At 41.1% G+C, this 16,131-nt stretch overlaps 1 protein-coding gene across 2 annotated transcripts in view; it reads right to left on the bottom strand.

Annotated features, from left to right (window-relative positions):
- Window positions 1-16,131, bottom strand: part of LOC139406807 (dedicator of cytokinesis protein 7-like) — a 98,115-nt gene that overhangs the window by 65,763 nt on the left and 16,221 nt on the right. For both annotated transcript variants that reach the window (XM_071149856.1, XM_071149857.1), the window contains exons 7-13: window positions 8,800-8,885; window positions 8,630-8,696; window positions 8,030-8,179; window positions 7,739-7,819; window positions 7,410-7,572; window positions 6,804-7,040; window positions 1,264-1,420 (exon numbers count right to left, since the gene is read on the bottom strand). In XM_071149856.1, coding sequence (XP_071005957.1) covers window positions 1,264-1,420; window positions 6,804-7,040; window positions 7,410-7,572; window positions 7,739-7,819; window positions 8,030-8,179; window positions 8,630-8,696; window positions 8,800-8,885 — 941 coding nt within the window. The remainder of the gene's footprint in view (window positions 1-1,263; window positions 1,421-6,803; window positions 7,041-7,409; window positions 7,573-7,738; window positions 7,820-8,029; window positions 8,180-8,629; window positions 8,697-8,799; window positions 8,886-16,131) is intronic.

Genomic DNA, 16,131 nt, shown 5'->3' with positions numbered 1-16,131 from the left:
ATTGTTGCCAAAAAGTTCAATTTTGGTTTCATCTGACCAGAGCACCTTCTTCCACATGTTTGGTGTGTCTCCCAGGTGGCTTGTGGCAAACTTTAAACGACACTTTTTATGGATATCTTTAAGAAATGGCTTTCTTCTTGCCACTCTTCCATAAAGGCCAGATTTGTGCAATATACGACTGATTGTTGTCCTATGGACAGAGTCTCCCACCTCAGCTGTAGATCTCTGCAGTTCATCCAGAGTGATCATGGGCCTCTTGGCTGCATCTCTGATCAGTCTTCTCCTTGTATGAGCTGAAAGTTTAGAGGGACGGCCAGGTCTTGGTAGATTTGCAGTGGTCTGATACTCCTTCCATTTCAATATTATCGCTTGCACAGTGCTCCTTGGGATGTTTAAAGCTTGGGAAATATTTTTGTATCCAAATCCGGCTTTAAACTTCTTCACAACAGTATCTCGGACCTGCCTGGTGTGTTCCTTGTTCTTCATGATGCTCTCTGCGCTTTTAACGGACCTCTGAGACTATCACAGTGCAGGTGCATTTATACGGAGACTTGATTACACACAGGTGGATTGTATTTATCATCATTAGTCATTTAGGTCAACATTGGATCATTCAGAGCTCCTCACTGAACTTCTGGAGAGAGTTTGCTGCACTGAAAGTAAAGGGGCTGAATAATTTTGCACGCCCAATTTTTCAGATTTTGATTTGTTAAAAAAGTTTGAAATATCCAATAAATGTCGTTCCACTTCATGATTGTGTCCCACTTGTTGTTGATTCTTCACAAAAAAATACAGATTTATATCTTTATGTTTGAAGCCTGAAATGTGGCAAAAGGTTGCAAAGTTCAAGGGGGCCGAATACTTTCGCAAGGCACTGTATGTTACGTTACAGACTTATTCTAAAATTGATTAAATTGTTGTTGTTTTTTACTCATCTACACACACACACACACACACACACACACTACACCATAATGTCAAAGCAAAAACAGGTAAAGAATTTTTTCAACATTTATTTCAAAAAATTAAAAACTAAAATCACATTTACATAAGTATTCATAATGTAAATAAAGTTTGTTTTTCATTTTAAATACCTGTTTTTGCTTTGTCATTACGGGGTATTGTGTGGCGATAAACGAGCAAAAACATTTTGTTAATCCATTTTAGAATAAGGCTGTAACGTAACAAAATGTGGAAAATAGTAGAAAATAAATACTTTCCGAATGAACTCCGAATGAACTGTAAGTGGTATTGTTTCATTACCTGTAGGTGGTGTTTGGTACGTCCCTGGGTGGGAACTCCAGTATCTCCCTGGTGGGGCGGACCCTGCTGTCTGGGTAGGGCTTGACCTGCTGGAGGTCAGGGGTCAAGCAGTAGTGGGGGTTCTCTGGGGCCGGCGAGATGTCAATCTTTAGCTGGGCTAGAGGGAACAAGACAGGGTAAATAACATAAACAACATCACACACAGAGCTCTACACCTCAACGAATATCTAAGCCTAATGGACTGATATGGCAGTGGTACTCTCTCACTGGAAGTTATACGTAAGTCGGAGGTTTTCAAAGTGTTGGGCGCCAGATAGTTTTAGTGGAGGCGTGAAAGGAAAGTCAAACTGTATTCTCTTCTCTAATAACAAATAAATATTAGGTATTTTTCTATCCACCATCGCAGGGAAAACACACCTTTTAAAGCAGATTTGATGGATACATTTAAAAAGAGGGGTGTCCCAGCTTTCCAGTGATACCACATTTACCTCTCAACTCCTAGAATTGTGCACATGGCATCATAAAAGAAAACACATATACAAGCAGAGTTTGTAGCATGGTTTAGGCACAACTGCGCAACCAAACTATTAAAGGGGCAGCGGCATTTTAAAAATGCCAGACATACTTTGTAACAGAAACCAAAATAGATTATTTTCAGATAAAATAATAATTACCTGGATATCCTGAAAGCACTTTCATTGATTTATTTTTTAATAGGTCAGTTGCATGTTCATTAAGTTGTGCAGAGCATGATTTAACTCCTCCCACTGTGACGCCGGCGTGTCCCCTTTAAAATACAGACTTCTGTGTTGTGCCATTGGATTTTGTCTATTTGTTCTGCATCCATTGATACCAACCATTAGTCTGTGATTAATGGGGGCTGAGCTAGAGCAGTGTTTGTGAGACAAGGGCAAATCCCAAAGGGGGCCCGGGGCGGGATCTTTTTACAAAAACGTATTTAGAGTCCGAATGGTTTGAGCTACAGACTATTAAATGTAGTCTAATGAAGAGCCGAGACATTCAAACACGTAACATGTTTTTGCTCTATGATGCTACACAAGAGTTGTTAGAAAGTAAGGGTTTCTCCTACATAGATCATAGGAAATCCCAGGAGAATAGTGTCTATAAAACATGTAAGAAGCTCACATAGTTGCCGTCAAAACTCCAAACAGTTGTCACCGACTAGTTGGATATTAATTTCCACTGAGCAAACAATATCTGTAAGTATACATTTCTGTACACAAATTCCTTTCTATCAGGTTTTTGCTTTGGAAAAATGTATAATTTGACATTTGTCAATAAAACTCATGTCAAATTGTTTTGTGTTACACTTGTAGACCTGGCTGTCCTGAAAATAAAATGGTAAAACACTTAATTGTGAGGCCAAATAAAAAGACTGGAAACTCAGATAAATAAAAAGCTACTTTTTTCTGGGGTCTCAGGATTAATGCCTTCAATCAGGACAGTGTCCATGAGGAAAAGGTTGTTCTCCAACAGTTTTATTGAAACTATTGTATTTATTTGAGAAATTAATAGAATATATTTTTCTTGATTTTCTCTGTCTCACAACTTTAGAAACTGTTATTATTATCATCATCATCATCATCATCATTATTATTGTGCTGGAACCTCCAGCACTAAAACTGTAAAAGCTACCAACACCAAAATAATTTCAAAATTTGCAGATTGGCACTGGTCAAAATGCTTTTTGATACTACTTACACTTTGCACACTACAACCATATTTGCATAAATCCCAATGCATTTCAATGGCCATAGACTTCGACAGGAAACATTCCGGTCGTAACCAGTCTTCCACCATTTAAGATAGAAACACCATTCAAAGCGCAGTCTGGAATAGGTTGCATACAGCTTTTTGATACCATTTGAACTATAACTTGTATTTCTTTTTATTTAACTTCTATTTATTCAGGGGAACTCAATTGAGACCAGTGTCTCATTCTCAAATGGTGCAATGAGAACAAACAGTTCAAAATTCAACATTATAATGCAATAAAACAGCAACAAAAAAATACTCCTAGATACATTACAATACAAATAAATGATTACAATCAACCGAAACACTTGCAACACTCAGTGAATTCATTCCTTATCAGAGTTCTAAAACGGCCCTATATTGACACAAGCGATTGAGGAAGTAATTAGGATTGAAAATGATTCCAAATGTGGGTGGGGCGTTATAACTAAAGGCTGATTTAACTAGAGTTAACCAATCCTGTGAGCGGGTTTGGTGCCTCTTATATACTTTAACAGAGAAGTGAGACATGTTAGAAGCTCGTGCAGCAGAGCTTTGTAAACCAAAAGGGAGCAATGAAGTGATCTACAGAAATTTAGAGAGGTCCAGCCGACCTTTTGATAAAGGATGCGGTGAAGAGTATTAAACCTGTCACCTGTGATAAAGCGAATCACGCTATGGTACACTGCATCCAAGGGTTTTAGAGTAGTGGCTGCTACATTCTGATAAATGGTGCCACCATAACCAAGAGCTGGCAGGAAAGTTGACTGTACAATCTGCTTCCTGCTGTTTAGGGAGAGGCATGATCTATTTCTATAAAAAAAAGAAGCCTACTTGAAATCTCAAATTCTTAACTAGCTCATCTGTATGTTTATTTTATTAAATCGTCACATTTTATCAATCCAAAAGTCAATATATTTATGGGCGGGAACCTGCAACCATCCAATGCATAAATGTGTAAACCAAGAACATATTACATTTTTTCCACATTAAGTATCAATATTAAATCGATGATTGCACAAAATCAGATTGCAGCTCTAACATAGCCTGGTCAGCAACAGGAGCAATAGTGCACATAAGAGTGTCATCTGCATACAGCTGAATGCTATGGGTTCTTGCATATAGACCAAAACTATTTATATACAGTGCATTCGGAAAATTTTCAGACCCATTGACTTTTTCCCCACATTTTGTTACATTACAGCCTTATTCTAATAATGGATTAAATAGTTATTGTCCCTCATCAAACTACACACAATTCCCCAAAATGACAAAGCAAAAAACTTTTGAAATTTTAGCAAATTGGAAATTTTACATTTACATAAGTATTCAGACCCTTTACTTAGTACTTTGTTGAAGGACCTTCGGCAGCCATTACAGCCTCGAGTCTTCTTGGGTATGACGCTACAAGCCTGGCACACCTGTACATTGGGAGTTTCTCCCATTCTTCTCTCCAGATCCTCTCAAGCTCTATCAGGTTGGATGGGGAGCGTCGCTGCACAGCTATTTTCAGGTCTCTCCAGAGATGTTCAAATTGGGTACAAGTCCGGGCTCTGGCTGGGCCACTCAAGAGATATTCAGAGACTTGTCCCTAAGCCACTGCTGCATTGTCTTGGCTGTGTGCTTAGGGTCGTTGTGAACCTTCATCAAGCATCTCTATACTTTGCGCTATTCAATCTTGGTTTCCTCAAACCAGAGAATCTTGTTTCTAATGGTCTGAGAGTCCTTTAGGTGTCTTTTGGCAAACTCCAAGCTGGCTGTCATGAACCTTTTACTGGAGGAGTGGCTTTCATCTGGCCACTCCACTTACAGGCCTGATTAGTGGAGTGGTGCAGAGATGGTTGTATTTCTGGAAGGTTCTCCCATCTCCCCACTTGAACTCTGTCAGAGTGACCATCGGGTTCTCGGTCACCACCCTGACCAAGGCCCTTCTCTCCTGATTGCTCAGTTTGGCTGGGCAGCCAGCTCTACGAAGAGTCTTGGTGGTTCCAAACCTATTCCATTTAAGAATGATGGAGGTCACTGTGTTCTTGGGGACCTTCAATGCTACAGACATTTTTTGGTACCCTTCCCCAGATCTGTGCCTCGACACAATCCTGTCTCAGAGCTCTAAGTATAATTCCTTCGACCTCATGGCTTGGTTTTTGCTCTGACATGGACTGTCAACGGGGGGACTTTTTATTGAACACGTGTGTGCCTTTCCAAATCATGTCCAAACAATTTAAATTTACCACAGGTGGATGCCAATCACGTTGTAGAAACATCTAAAAGGATGATCAATAAAAACAGGATTCACCCAAGCTCAATTTCAAGTCTCATAGCAAAGGGTCTTAATACTTATTTTGTATAAATGTGAAAATTTTTACAAACCTGTTTTCACTTTGTCATTATGGGGTATTGTGTGTGGATCGATAAAAATAAAAGAATCATCCATTTTAGAATAAGGCTGCAACGTAAAAAAATATGAAAAAAGTCAAGGGGTCTGAATACTTCCAAATGCACTGTAAATAATAAAAACAGACCCCTGCGGGACACCTTTAGTAATACAGCGGTAACTTGACACGTTCAGAAAGCACATTGTCAGACAGGATGTGCACAGTTTCCAAACCACTTGCATGACAATTGGTCAAAGCTAATTTCAGACAACCTTTGAATGAGTAGGGGATGGTCGACAGTATCAAAGGCCTTGGATATGTCTATAAATATGGCAGCACAGTGATTCTTATGATCTAAGCAATTAAACACATAATTGAAGACAAGTGTAGCTGCTGAAAAGGTGCTATATCCGGATCTAAAACCAGACTGGTGCACATTAAGAATATAATTTGAAGTCTAAAAGAGTTTGCCACTGATTGTATCTTGCCTTGCAAAAATATTACAGTAGTTTAGAAATTGGGTGGTAGTTATCTAGGTCAGAAGCATCCCCCTTTGTGAAGGGGAGGACATGCGCCGCCTTCCAGATCTTAGGGATAGCACCAGAAGCAATTGTTAAATATAAAAAATGGTTCTACAATGAGGGGGGCAGAAAGCTGCAGTAAAAAATTATCAAGCGAATCAGCTATTGTGGATTTGCTATCTGTTTAGATGTGAATAAAGGACTCCCTCTAGAGCAGGGATGTGTAACTTAGAATTATTATTTTATTTTTTAACTTTATTTAACTAGGCAAGTCAGTTAAGAACAAATTGTTATTTACAATGACGAACTAGGAAGAGTGAGTTAACTGCCTTGTTCAGGGGCAGAACGACAGATTTTAACCTTGTCAGCTCGGGGATTCGATCTAGAAACCTTTCAGTTACTGGCCCAACACTCTAACCACTAGGCTACCCTGCCACCCCTTGATGGGGATGGGGGCCACACAAAATCTTAACTCATCATGATGGGCCACAGTGGCTCGCGGGTCAGTGTACCCACATCCATACAAAGCCGGCACTAGACTTTTGGGGGCCCTACGTGACTCTTTGTTGGATTCCCACCACTATAAATAATTAATATTGTTTTGGGGGGTGCATGCTACACTACTGCTTATAACTAACTAAGTATAACAATAAGAAATCTAAGATGAGTCAAATTAAATTCAGCTCTAGCTATGCATTTGGTTTGCTAACTTGCTAGGTAAGTGGCTAGATGTCAAGATCAAGCTTCTTGGTTACAGCAGAGACATTCAATCCCATTCAATTTACTTCAGTAAAGGTCCTTTTCTAGTTAGTGGATTTATATGGTGATTTAATTCAAAAGATTGTGTTTATTGACGCAGTGAGTAGTGCTGATGGTGTTGTTACTGTACCTGTGATAGGTCTCAGTCTCCTCAGTACAGAAGACGGCCTCCTCATGTCAGCTAAAAACTTATACAGGTCCTCATCACTCAACCTGTCCCCCTCCTGTTTAAAGAAGTTGGTGACGGTGAGGGTAGCAGGTCTGAAGCTGCTCAGACTACATGACTCGTCTCCACTGGTGGTCCTCTCCAGGGAGCGCCGGCCCGCAACGCTTGAGTTCCTCCTCTCCGACCATGACCCTTTCCTCTCTGGGGGGGGCAATAGAAAGCCACAGCCAGAGTTACAGAATCACCATTATATCACAAGGTCAAAGGTAGTCATATAGAGCAGCCTCTACACTCTATATTCAATGATATGTTTAATTTCATATGATAATAAAGTTAACAATTGATGAAAAGCGGCGTAGATGTGTTCCCTGAGTCCCCTCCCCCAGTATGAAACCTCTCCATCAGCAACCTTACCCCCGGTATGACTAATGTCCACCCGATGACTCATATAGACAAAATGTACAGCCCTGTTCTGTTCTCAGCTGACACTGACATCCAGGAAGAACTGGCCATCCTCTATGGTAATCAATTCAACTCTGTACAACTTTATTGATCCCCAAGCGTTCTGACCTGGAAGTCCCATCTCCAGCTCAGTGTCTCTCTCCAGGCTGCCAGCGCTGTTCACAATGTTCATCAGGTGGATGGCTGTCCAGGCGAAGGGCATCCGGTACCGACCCAGACGTGTGCAGAACTGCTCCGACTGGCTCCGCAACTTGTCCAACTTCTCTTTGTTCTATATATGGAAGGAGAGAAAAATCATTGCATCTCCTCCATCTGTTTGATGATCTATATCACAGAGCCTACCCAATAAACATTGTAATCTACCTAACCTATGAAAAGATTACCATTCACTTTGAGTCTATTGCGTATTTGAATGTTTTTTTTAAGAACGCGCTTACCTTGGCTGTGTCGGACTCTTTGAAGACCATGTAGGGCTCTGCACACTCTCCTATATCTCCCTGCTGCAACACCTTCTCCAGCTGGGGACAGGAAGTTATCAGTCACTACTCACATACAGATCGGCAGATCCATTGTACAGGAAGTGATTAAGTTAACATTGCAAAAATTCCCTGGTTTTTCAGAAATCCATGTTGGATGATTTACTAACAACTTATTCCCTTCTGATTTTTTATTTATTTAATTTTACATTTAGGGAATTTTGCAACTCTAGAAATGTGCGTGATGCTGACCTGTATGACGAGGAACACGTCCTGGGAGGGGTATGTGATGGAGAAGATGGCTGAGCGGGCCAGGGTAGAGATGGCTGCTGTCTGGCTGTGGGAGCGCAGCATCCCTTTAGTCTGCTCTGAGTTCAGGTCGAATAAGAAGTTCTCTGATATCTGATGAGGGAGAGAGACGTGAAATGTTGAATGGAATAAACAGTGTAAAAAGACAAGAGACTAGTCTGATATCGATATCGGTTAGTGCAATGTATTTCTCAATCCATTACGAATACTTAATCTGACAACATTGAAGTTTCTAAAAACTCTGAAATATTTGTTCACTGTAAATTGACTGAGCATGGAAGAGGGGCTTTGAGGGACTTCATTTTAAATTGGTTACCGTTTCCCTCTTAACGTTTGATGCGTATGAGCAACAATTGAGTGTTACTCATACAGATACATGGTATGACTTAAAGAGCATTCACACAATGATAACAGGTCTCATATGTAAACTTTTATAGCCCAGTCATCTAGTTCATGTTGGACTCCAACCCTTTTTAATGATTTCTCAGAGACTGACCCAACAACTCCGGGCCGAGTGGCATTGAGGAAAACATAACAGCTTACCTTTTTCTTTTCCTTGACATCGTATAAGGCCAAACTGGCGAATATGGGCTCGATTTCGATCTCAAACCTTGAAGGGGAAAAAAGGATTGGGTCAGTAGAAAGCAGAAGGCAGTTAAAAAGAGTGCAGCTAAAATGCTTTTTAAAGGTTGTCGGTGTGTTCCCCCACTTACTTCAAGGACAAGCACTTGACGAGTAGCCTCTGGCCAAAGTGCTCCTTAGGAACATCAGGCACACAGTGGCGCTCTATGGGTTCCTCCTGAGGACGCAGCGAAAGTATAATAATAAGAAGAAGAAAAACATTCACATAAGTTTTTGTATGGTACATTATTTATTGGAATATGCGGTGTATAAACACTATCTGAGGAAAAGTATTTTCACTCGTGTGAAACCAGTAGCGTCAACTTTAAAAAGCCATTTGATGTGACAGCATTAGCATTGATAGGGTTGCCAGGTCTAGCTAAAATTTCTAGGCCAATGAGTACTCAAAATCCGCCCAGAGCCTGAAAACTACCCCATTTTTTTTCTCAGCAGCAAGAGAGTAGATTAATGTTTTTGAGCGAATTAACCTCTCTGGGATCGTTCGGGACGCTAGCGTCCCACCTCGCCAACAGCCAGTGAAATTGCAGGACGCCAAATTCAAAACAACAGAAATCTCATAATTAAAATTTCTCAACCATACAAGTATTTTAAACCATTTTAAAGATACACTTCTCGTTAATCCAACCACAGTGTCCGATTTCAAAAAGGCTTTTCGGCGAAAGCAGAACATATTATTATGTTAGGTCAGCAACTAGTCAAAGAAAGCATTCAGCCATTTTCCAACCAAAGAGGTGTCACAAAAAGCAGAAAAATAGATAAAATTAATCACTAACCTTTGATGATCTTGATCAGATGACACTCCCAGGACTCAATGTTACACAATACATGTATGTTTTGTTCGATCAAGTTCATATTTATATCCAAAAACCTCAGTTTACATTGTGCCATGTTCAGAAATGCCTACAAAACATCTGGAGAAATTGCAGAGAGCTACATCAAATAACAGAAATACTCCTCATAAACTTTGATGAAAGACACGTTTTACATAGAATTAAAGATAAACTTGTTCTTAATGCAACCGCTGTGTCAGATTTCAAAAAAGCTTTACAGCAAAAGCACAATATTCAATCATCTGAAAACAGCGTTCAGCCACAAAAGCAAGCAATACAGTTAACCTCTTGGAACTCCCCATACCGGATCCGGTATCAGGAATACAGACTCAAGCTCATTACCATAACGCAACGTTAACTATTCATGAAAATCGCAAATGAAATGAAATAAATATGCCATCTCGCAAGCTTAGCCTTTTGTAAACAAAACTGTCATCTCAGATTTTCAAAATATGCTTCTCAACCATAGGAAAACAATAATTTGTGTAACAGTAGCTAGCAAACAAAGGATTTAGCGTTAGCATTAGCGTTAGCATCCAGCACGCAACATTTCAACAAAAACATAAAAGCCTTCAAATAAAATCATTTACCTTTGAAGAACTTCTGATGTTTTCAATGAGGATACTCTCAGTTGGATAGCAGATGCTCAGTTTTTCCAAAAAGATTCTTTGTGTATTAGAAATAGCTCCGTTTTATACATCACATTTGGCTACCAAAAAAAACCCGAAAATTCAGTCCTCAAAACGCGAACTTTTTTCCAAATTAACTCCATAATATCGACTGAAAACATGGCAAACGCTGTTTAGAATCAATCATCAAGGTGTTTTTCACATATCTCTTCATTGATACATCGTTCTTGGACACATGCTTTCTCCCCTGAATCAAATGGTAAAGTGGAAGCAGCTGGCAATTGCGCACCGAATTCGACGCAGGACACCAGGCGGACACTTGGAAAATGTAGTCTCTTATGGTCAATCTTCCAATGATATGCCTACAAATACGTCACAATGCTGCTAAGACCTTGGGCGAACGACAGAAAGTGTAGGCTCATTCCTTGCGCAATCACAGCCATATAAGGAGACAATGGAAAACAGAGCTTCAGAAATTCTGCTAATTCCTGGGTGATGCATCATCTTGGTTTCGCCTGTAGAATGAGTTCTGGGGTACTTACAGACAAAATCTTTGCAGATTCTGAAACTTCAGAGTGTTTTCTTTCCAAAACGGTCAAGAATATGCATAGTCGAGCATCTTTTCGTGACAAAATATCGCGCTTAAAACGGGAACGTTTTTTATCCAAAAATGAAATAGCGCCCCCAGAGATCCAACAGGTTAACCGCCAAGTTGTGGAGTCAACAAAAGTCATAAATAGCATTATAAAATCTTCACTTACCTTTGCTGATCTTCGTCGGAATGCACTTCCAGGACTCCCACAATAAATGTTAGTTTTGTTCGATTAGGTCCATATTTATGTCCAAATACCTCCGTTTTGTTCGCGCGTTTACTTCACTATTCCAAAGGCACAATGCCGAGCGCAAAATCCAGATGAAAAGTCAAAAGAATTCCATTACAGTTTGTAGAAACATGTCAAACAATGTTTACAATCAATCCTTAGAGTCTTTTATAATAAATCTTCAATAATATTCTAACCGGACAATAGCGTATTCATTACAGAGGAAAAATAAGGCACGCGTGACCGCGCAGTAAACAACTGATTGGCCTCAGCCGTCCACTTGTTGAAACAGCTCTTATTTGACCACCTTCCACAATAGAAGCCTCAATCAACTTTCTAAAGACTGTTGACATCTGCTGGAAGCCTTGGGAAGTGCAATCCGGCCCCATAGACACAGCATATTGGATAGGCAATCACTTAAATGAAACTACAAACCTCAGATTTCCCACCACCTGGTTGGTTTTGTCTCAGGTTTTAGCCTGCCATATGAGTTCTGTTATACTCGCAGACATCATTCAAACAGTTTTAGAAACTTCAGAGTGTTTTCTATCCAATACTACTAATAATATGCATATATTAGCATCTGGGACAAAGTAGCAGGCAGTTTACTCTGGGCACCTTATTCATCCAAGCTACTCAATACTGCCCCCGTGTCACCAAGAAAGTTAAGAAGGAATATCGACTTCACTTCTAATGACCTAAGAAAAATGTGGTTTTCCATCAAAATAATTATTGTGAACTAATAAAATAATTTGAATACGTAGCAAGAGAAATGATAATTTGCTGTTAAATTATTTTCGGGTAATTGTGCTGTTATTACGTGCCAGATGTTAAGACTACAAACCGTTATTAATGGCCAATTAGATTGACTTGTCATTCAATAGAATTAGGCTACGCCTACTGACTAAAATCTGAGTTTATGATTGTAATTAAACTTTGCCACGGTTTGGTTAGCAAGATGCAGGTTATAGCCCCTGATACAGTGGCTTGCTAAAGTATTCACCCCCTTTGGCATTTTTCCTATTTTGTGGTCTTAAAACCTGTAATTAAAATGGATTGTGGGGGGGTTTGTATAATTTGATTTACATAACATGTCTACAACTTTGAAGATGCAAAAAAAAAGTTTTATTGTGAAACAAAAAAAACAGAAAACTTCAGCGTGCATAACTATTCACCCACCCAAAGTCAATACTTTGTAGAGCCACATTTTGCAGCAATTACAGCTGCAAGTCTGTTGGGGTGTCTCTATAAGCTTGGCACATCAAGCCACTGGGATTTCGCCCATTCTTCAAGGAAATACTGCTCCAGCGCCTTCAAGTTGGATGAATTCCGCAGGTGTACAGCAATCTTTAAGTCCTACGACAGATTCTCAATTGGATTGAGGTCTGGGTATTGACTAGGCCATTCCAAGACATTTAAATGTTTCTCATTAAACCACTCGAGTGTTGCTTCAGAAATATGCTTAGGGTCATTGTCCTGCTGGAAGGTGAACCTCCATCCCAGTCTCAAATCTCTGGAAGACTGAAACAGGTTTCCCTCAAGAATTTCCCTGTATTTCACGCCATGCATCATTCCTTAAATTCTGACGAGTTTCTCAGTCCCTGCCGATGAAAAACATCCCCGCAGCATGATGCTGCCACCACTATGCTTCATGGGGATGGTGTTCTCAGGGTGATGAAAGGTGTTGGGTTTGCGCCAGACATAGCATTTTCCTTGATGGCCAAAAAGCTCCATTTTAGTCTCATCTGACCAGAGTATCTTCTTCCATATGTTTGGGGAGTCTCCCACATGCCTTTTGGCGAACACTTTTGGCGAGCAAATGTGTTTGCTTATTTTTTCTTTAAGCAATGGCTTTTTTTGACCACTTTTCCGTAAAGCTCAGCTCTGTGCAGTGTACGGCTTAAAGTGGTCCTATGGACAGATACTCCAATCTCCGCTGTGGAGCTTTGCAGCGCCTTCAGGGTTATCTTTGGTCTCTGTTGCCTCTCTGATTAATTCCCTCCTTGCCTGGTCCGTGAGTTTTGGTGAGCGACCCTCTCTTGGCAGGTTTGTTGTGATGGCATATTCTTTCATTTTTTTTAATAATAGATTTAAATGGTGCTCCGTGGGATGTTCAAAGTTTAAGATATTTTTTTTTACAACCCAACCCTGATCTGTACTTCTCCACAACTTTGTCCCTGACCTGTTTGGAGAGCTCCTTGGTCTTCATGGTGCTGCTTGCTTGGTGGTGTTGCAGACTCTGGGGCCTTTGAGAACAGGTGTGTATATATACTGAGATCATGTGACACTTAAAGTCCACCTGTGTGCAATCCAACTATGTGACTTCTGAAGGTAATTGGTTACACCAAATCGTATGTAGTGGCTTCACATGCACGGATCCACTTTTCCATTTAAAAACGATACATCTAAACAAGTTATTTTTTTCATTTCACTTCACCAATTTGGACTATTTTGTGAATGTCCATTACATGAAATCCAAATAAAAATCCATTTGAAATGACAGGTTCTAATGCAACAAAATAGGAAAAACGCCAATATGAATTAATACTTCTACAAGTAACTGTAGGCCTACACCTCATTTCAGATATCCTAGAGTAGCCTAAGCAATATGTAAAATGAATGATTTAGCAGCTTGCTTAGTTCTAATTGACTAGACTAATTTAGTCAACATGAATAGCGAGGCGATTTCGAGGTAAGAAGTGCTTCCCTTGCCCAATAGCCTGCTGGAATAGGCTACTGAGGATGGGGTAGTAATTTCAATCACTGAAGCAAATATTAATAATATGGATATGAACTGAATAGGCCTATGCTTGTCAATGACAGCCAGTGTATTTATTTATTATTTAATCTGTAGCCTAATCTGACTGTCACCGTCAATCTAATGCATTCTATTAAACAGCTGATCGGCAATTGCGATATCATTTGTGATCATGGTCACATTTCTAACTTCTAATTTCATTAACTAAACATGGCCATTAAATACTTCCGGCGCCGACAGAGATGGCCGCCTCGCTTCGCGTTCCTAGGAAACTATGCAGTTTTTTGTTTTTTTACGTGTTATTTCTTACATTAGTACCCCAGGTCATCTTAGGTTTCATTACATACAGTCGAGAAGAACTACTGAATATAAGATCAGCGTCAATTCACCATCAGTACGACCAAGAATATGTTTTTCGCGACGCGGATCCTGTGTTCTGCCTTACAAACAGGACAACGGAGTGGATTCCATGCAGCGACCCAAAAAAACAACTCCGAAAAAGAGGGAAACAAGGCAGTCTTCTGGTCAGACTCCGGAGACGGGCACCGTGCACCACTCCCTAGCATTCTTCTTGCCAATGTCCAGTCTCTTGACAACAAGGTTGATGAAATCCGAGCAAGGGTAGCATTCCAGAGGGACATCAGAGACTGTAACGTTCTTTGCTTCACGGAAACGTGGCTCACTGGAGAGACGCTATCCGAGGCGGTGCAGCCAACGGGTTTCTCCACGCATCGCGCAGACAGAAACAAACATCTTTCTGGTAAGAAGAGGGGCGGGGGCGTATGCCTTATGACTAACGTGACATGGTGTGATGAAAGAAACATACAGGAACTCAAATCCTTCTGTTCACCTGATTTAGAATTCCTCACAATCAAATGTAGACCGCATTATCTACCAAGAGAATTCTCTTCGATTATAATCACAGCCGTATATATCCCCCCCCAAGCAGACACATCGATGGCTCTGAATGAACTTTATTTGACTCTTTGCAAACTGGAAACCATTTATCCGGAGGCTGCATTCATTGTAGCTGGGGATTTTAACAAGGCTAATCTGAAAACAAGACTCCCTAAATTTTATCAGCATATCGATTGCGCAACCAGGGGTGGAAAGACCTTGGATCATTGTTACTCTAACTTCCGCGATGCATATAAGGCCCTGCCCCGCCCCCCTTTTGGAAAAGCTGACCACGACTCCATTTTGTTGATCCCTGCCTACAGACAGAAACTAAAACAAGAGGCTCCCACGCTGAGGTCTGTCCAACGCTGGTCCGACCAAGCTGACTCCACACTCCAAGACTGCTTCCACCACGTGGACTGGGACATGTTTCGTATTGCGTCAGACAACAACATTGACGAATACGCTGATTCGGTGTGCGAGTTCATTAGAACGTGCGTTGAAGATGTCGTTCCCATAGCAACGATTAAAACATTCCCTAACCAGAAACCATGGATTGATGGCAGCATTCGCGTGAAACTGAAAGCGCGAACCACTGCTTTTAATCAGGGCAAGGTGTCTGGTAACATGACCGAATACAAACAGTGCAGCTAATCCCTCCGCAAGGCTATCAAACAAGCTAAGCGTCAGTACAGAGACAAAGTAGAATCTCAATTCAACGGCTCAGACACAAGAGGCATGTGGCAGGGTCTACAGTCTACAGTCAATCACGGACTACAGGAAGAAATCCAGCCCAGTCACGGACCAGGATGTCCTGCTCCCAGGCAGACTAAATAACTTTTTTGCCCGCTTTGAGGACAATACAGTGCCACTGACACGGCCTGCAACGAAAACATGCGGTCTCTCCTTCACTGCAGCCGAGGTGAGTAAGACATTTAAACGTGTTAACCCTCGCAAGGCTGCAGGCCCAGACGGCATCCCCAGCCGCGCCCTCAGAGCATGCGCAGACCAGCTGGCCGGTGTGTTTACGGACCTTTTCAATCAATCCCTATACCAGTCTGCTGTTCCCACATGCTTCAAGAGGGCCACCATTGTTCCTGTTCCCAAGAAAGCTAAGGTAACTGAGCTAAACGACTACCGCCCCGTAGCACTCACTTCCGTCATCATGAAGTGCTTTGAGAGACTAGTCAAGGACCATATCATCTCCACCCTACCTGACACCCTAGACCCACTCCAATTTGCTTACCGCCCAAATAGGTCCACAGACGATGCAATCTCAACCACACTGCACACCGCCCTAACCCATCTGGACAAGAGGAATACCTATGTGAGAATGCTGTTCATTGACTACAGCTCGGCATTCAACACCATAGTACCCTCCAAGCTCGTCATCAAGCTCGAGACCCTGGGTCTCGACCCCGCCCTGTGCAACTGGGTACTGGACTTCCTGACGGGCCGCCCCCAGGTG

The sequence above is a fragment of the Oncorhynchus clarkii genome, chromosome 4, assembly GCF_045791955.1.
Source record: "Oncorhynchus clarkii lewisi isolate Uvic-CL-2024 chromosome 4, UVic_Ocla_1.0, whole genome shotgun sequence".
Classification (NCBI taxonomy): Eukaryota; Metazoa; Chordata; class Actinopteri; order Salmoniformes; family Salmonidae; genus Oncorhynchus; species Oncorhynchus clarkii.
Note: the sequence above shows the minus strand (reverse complement) of the source record. Positions and strands in the feature narration are given on the sequence as shown.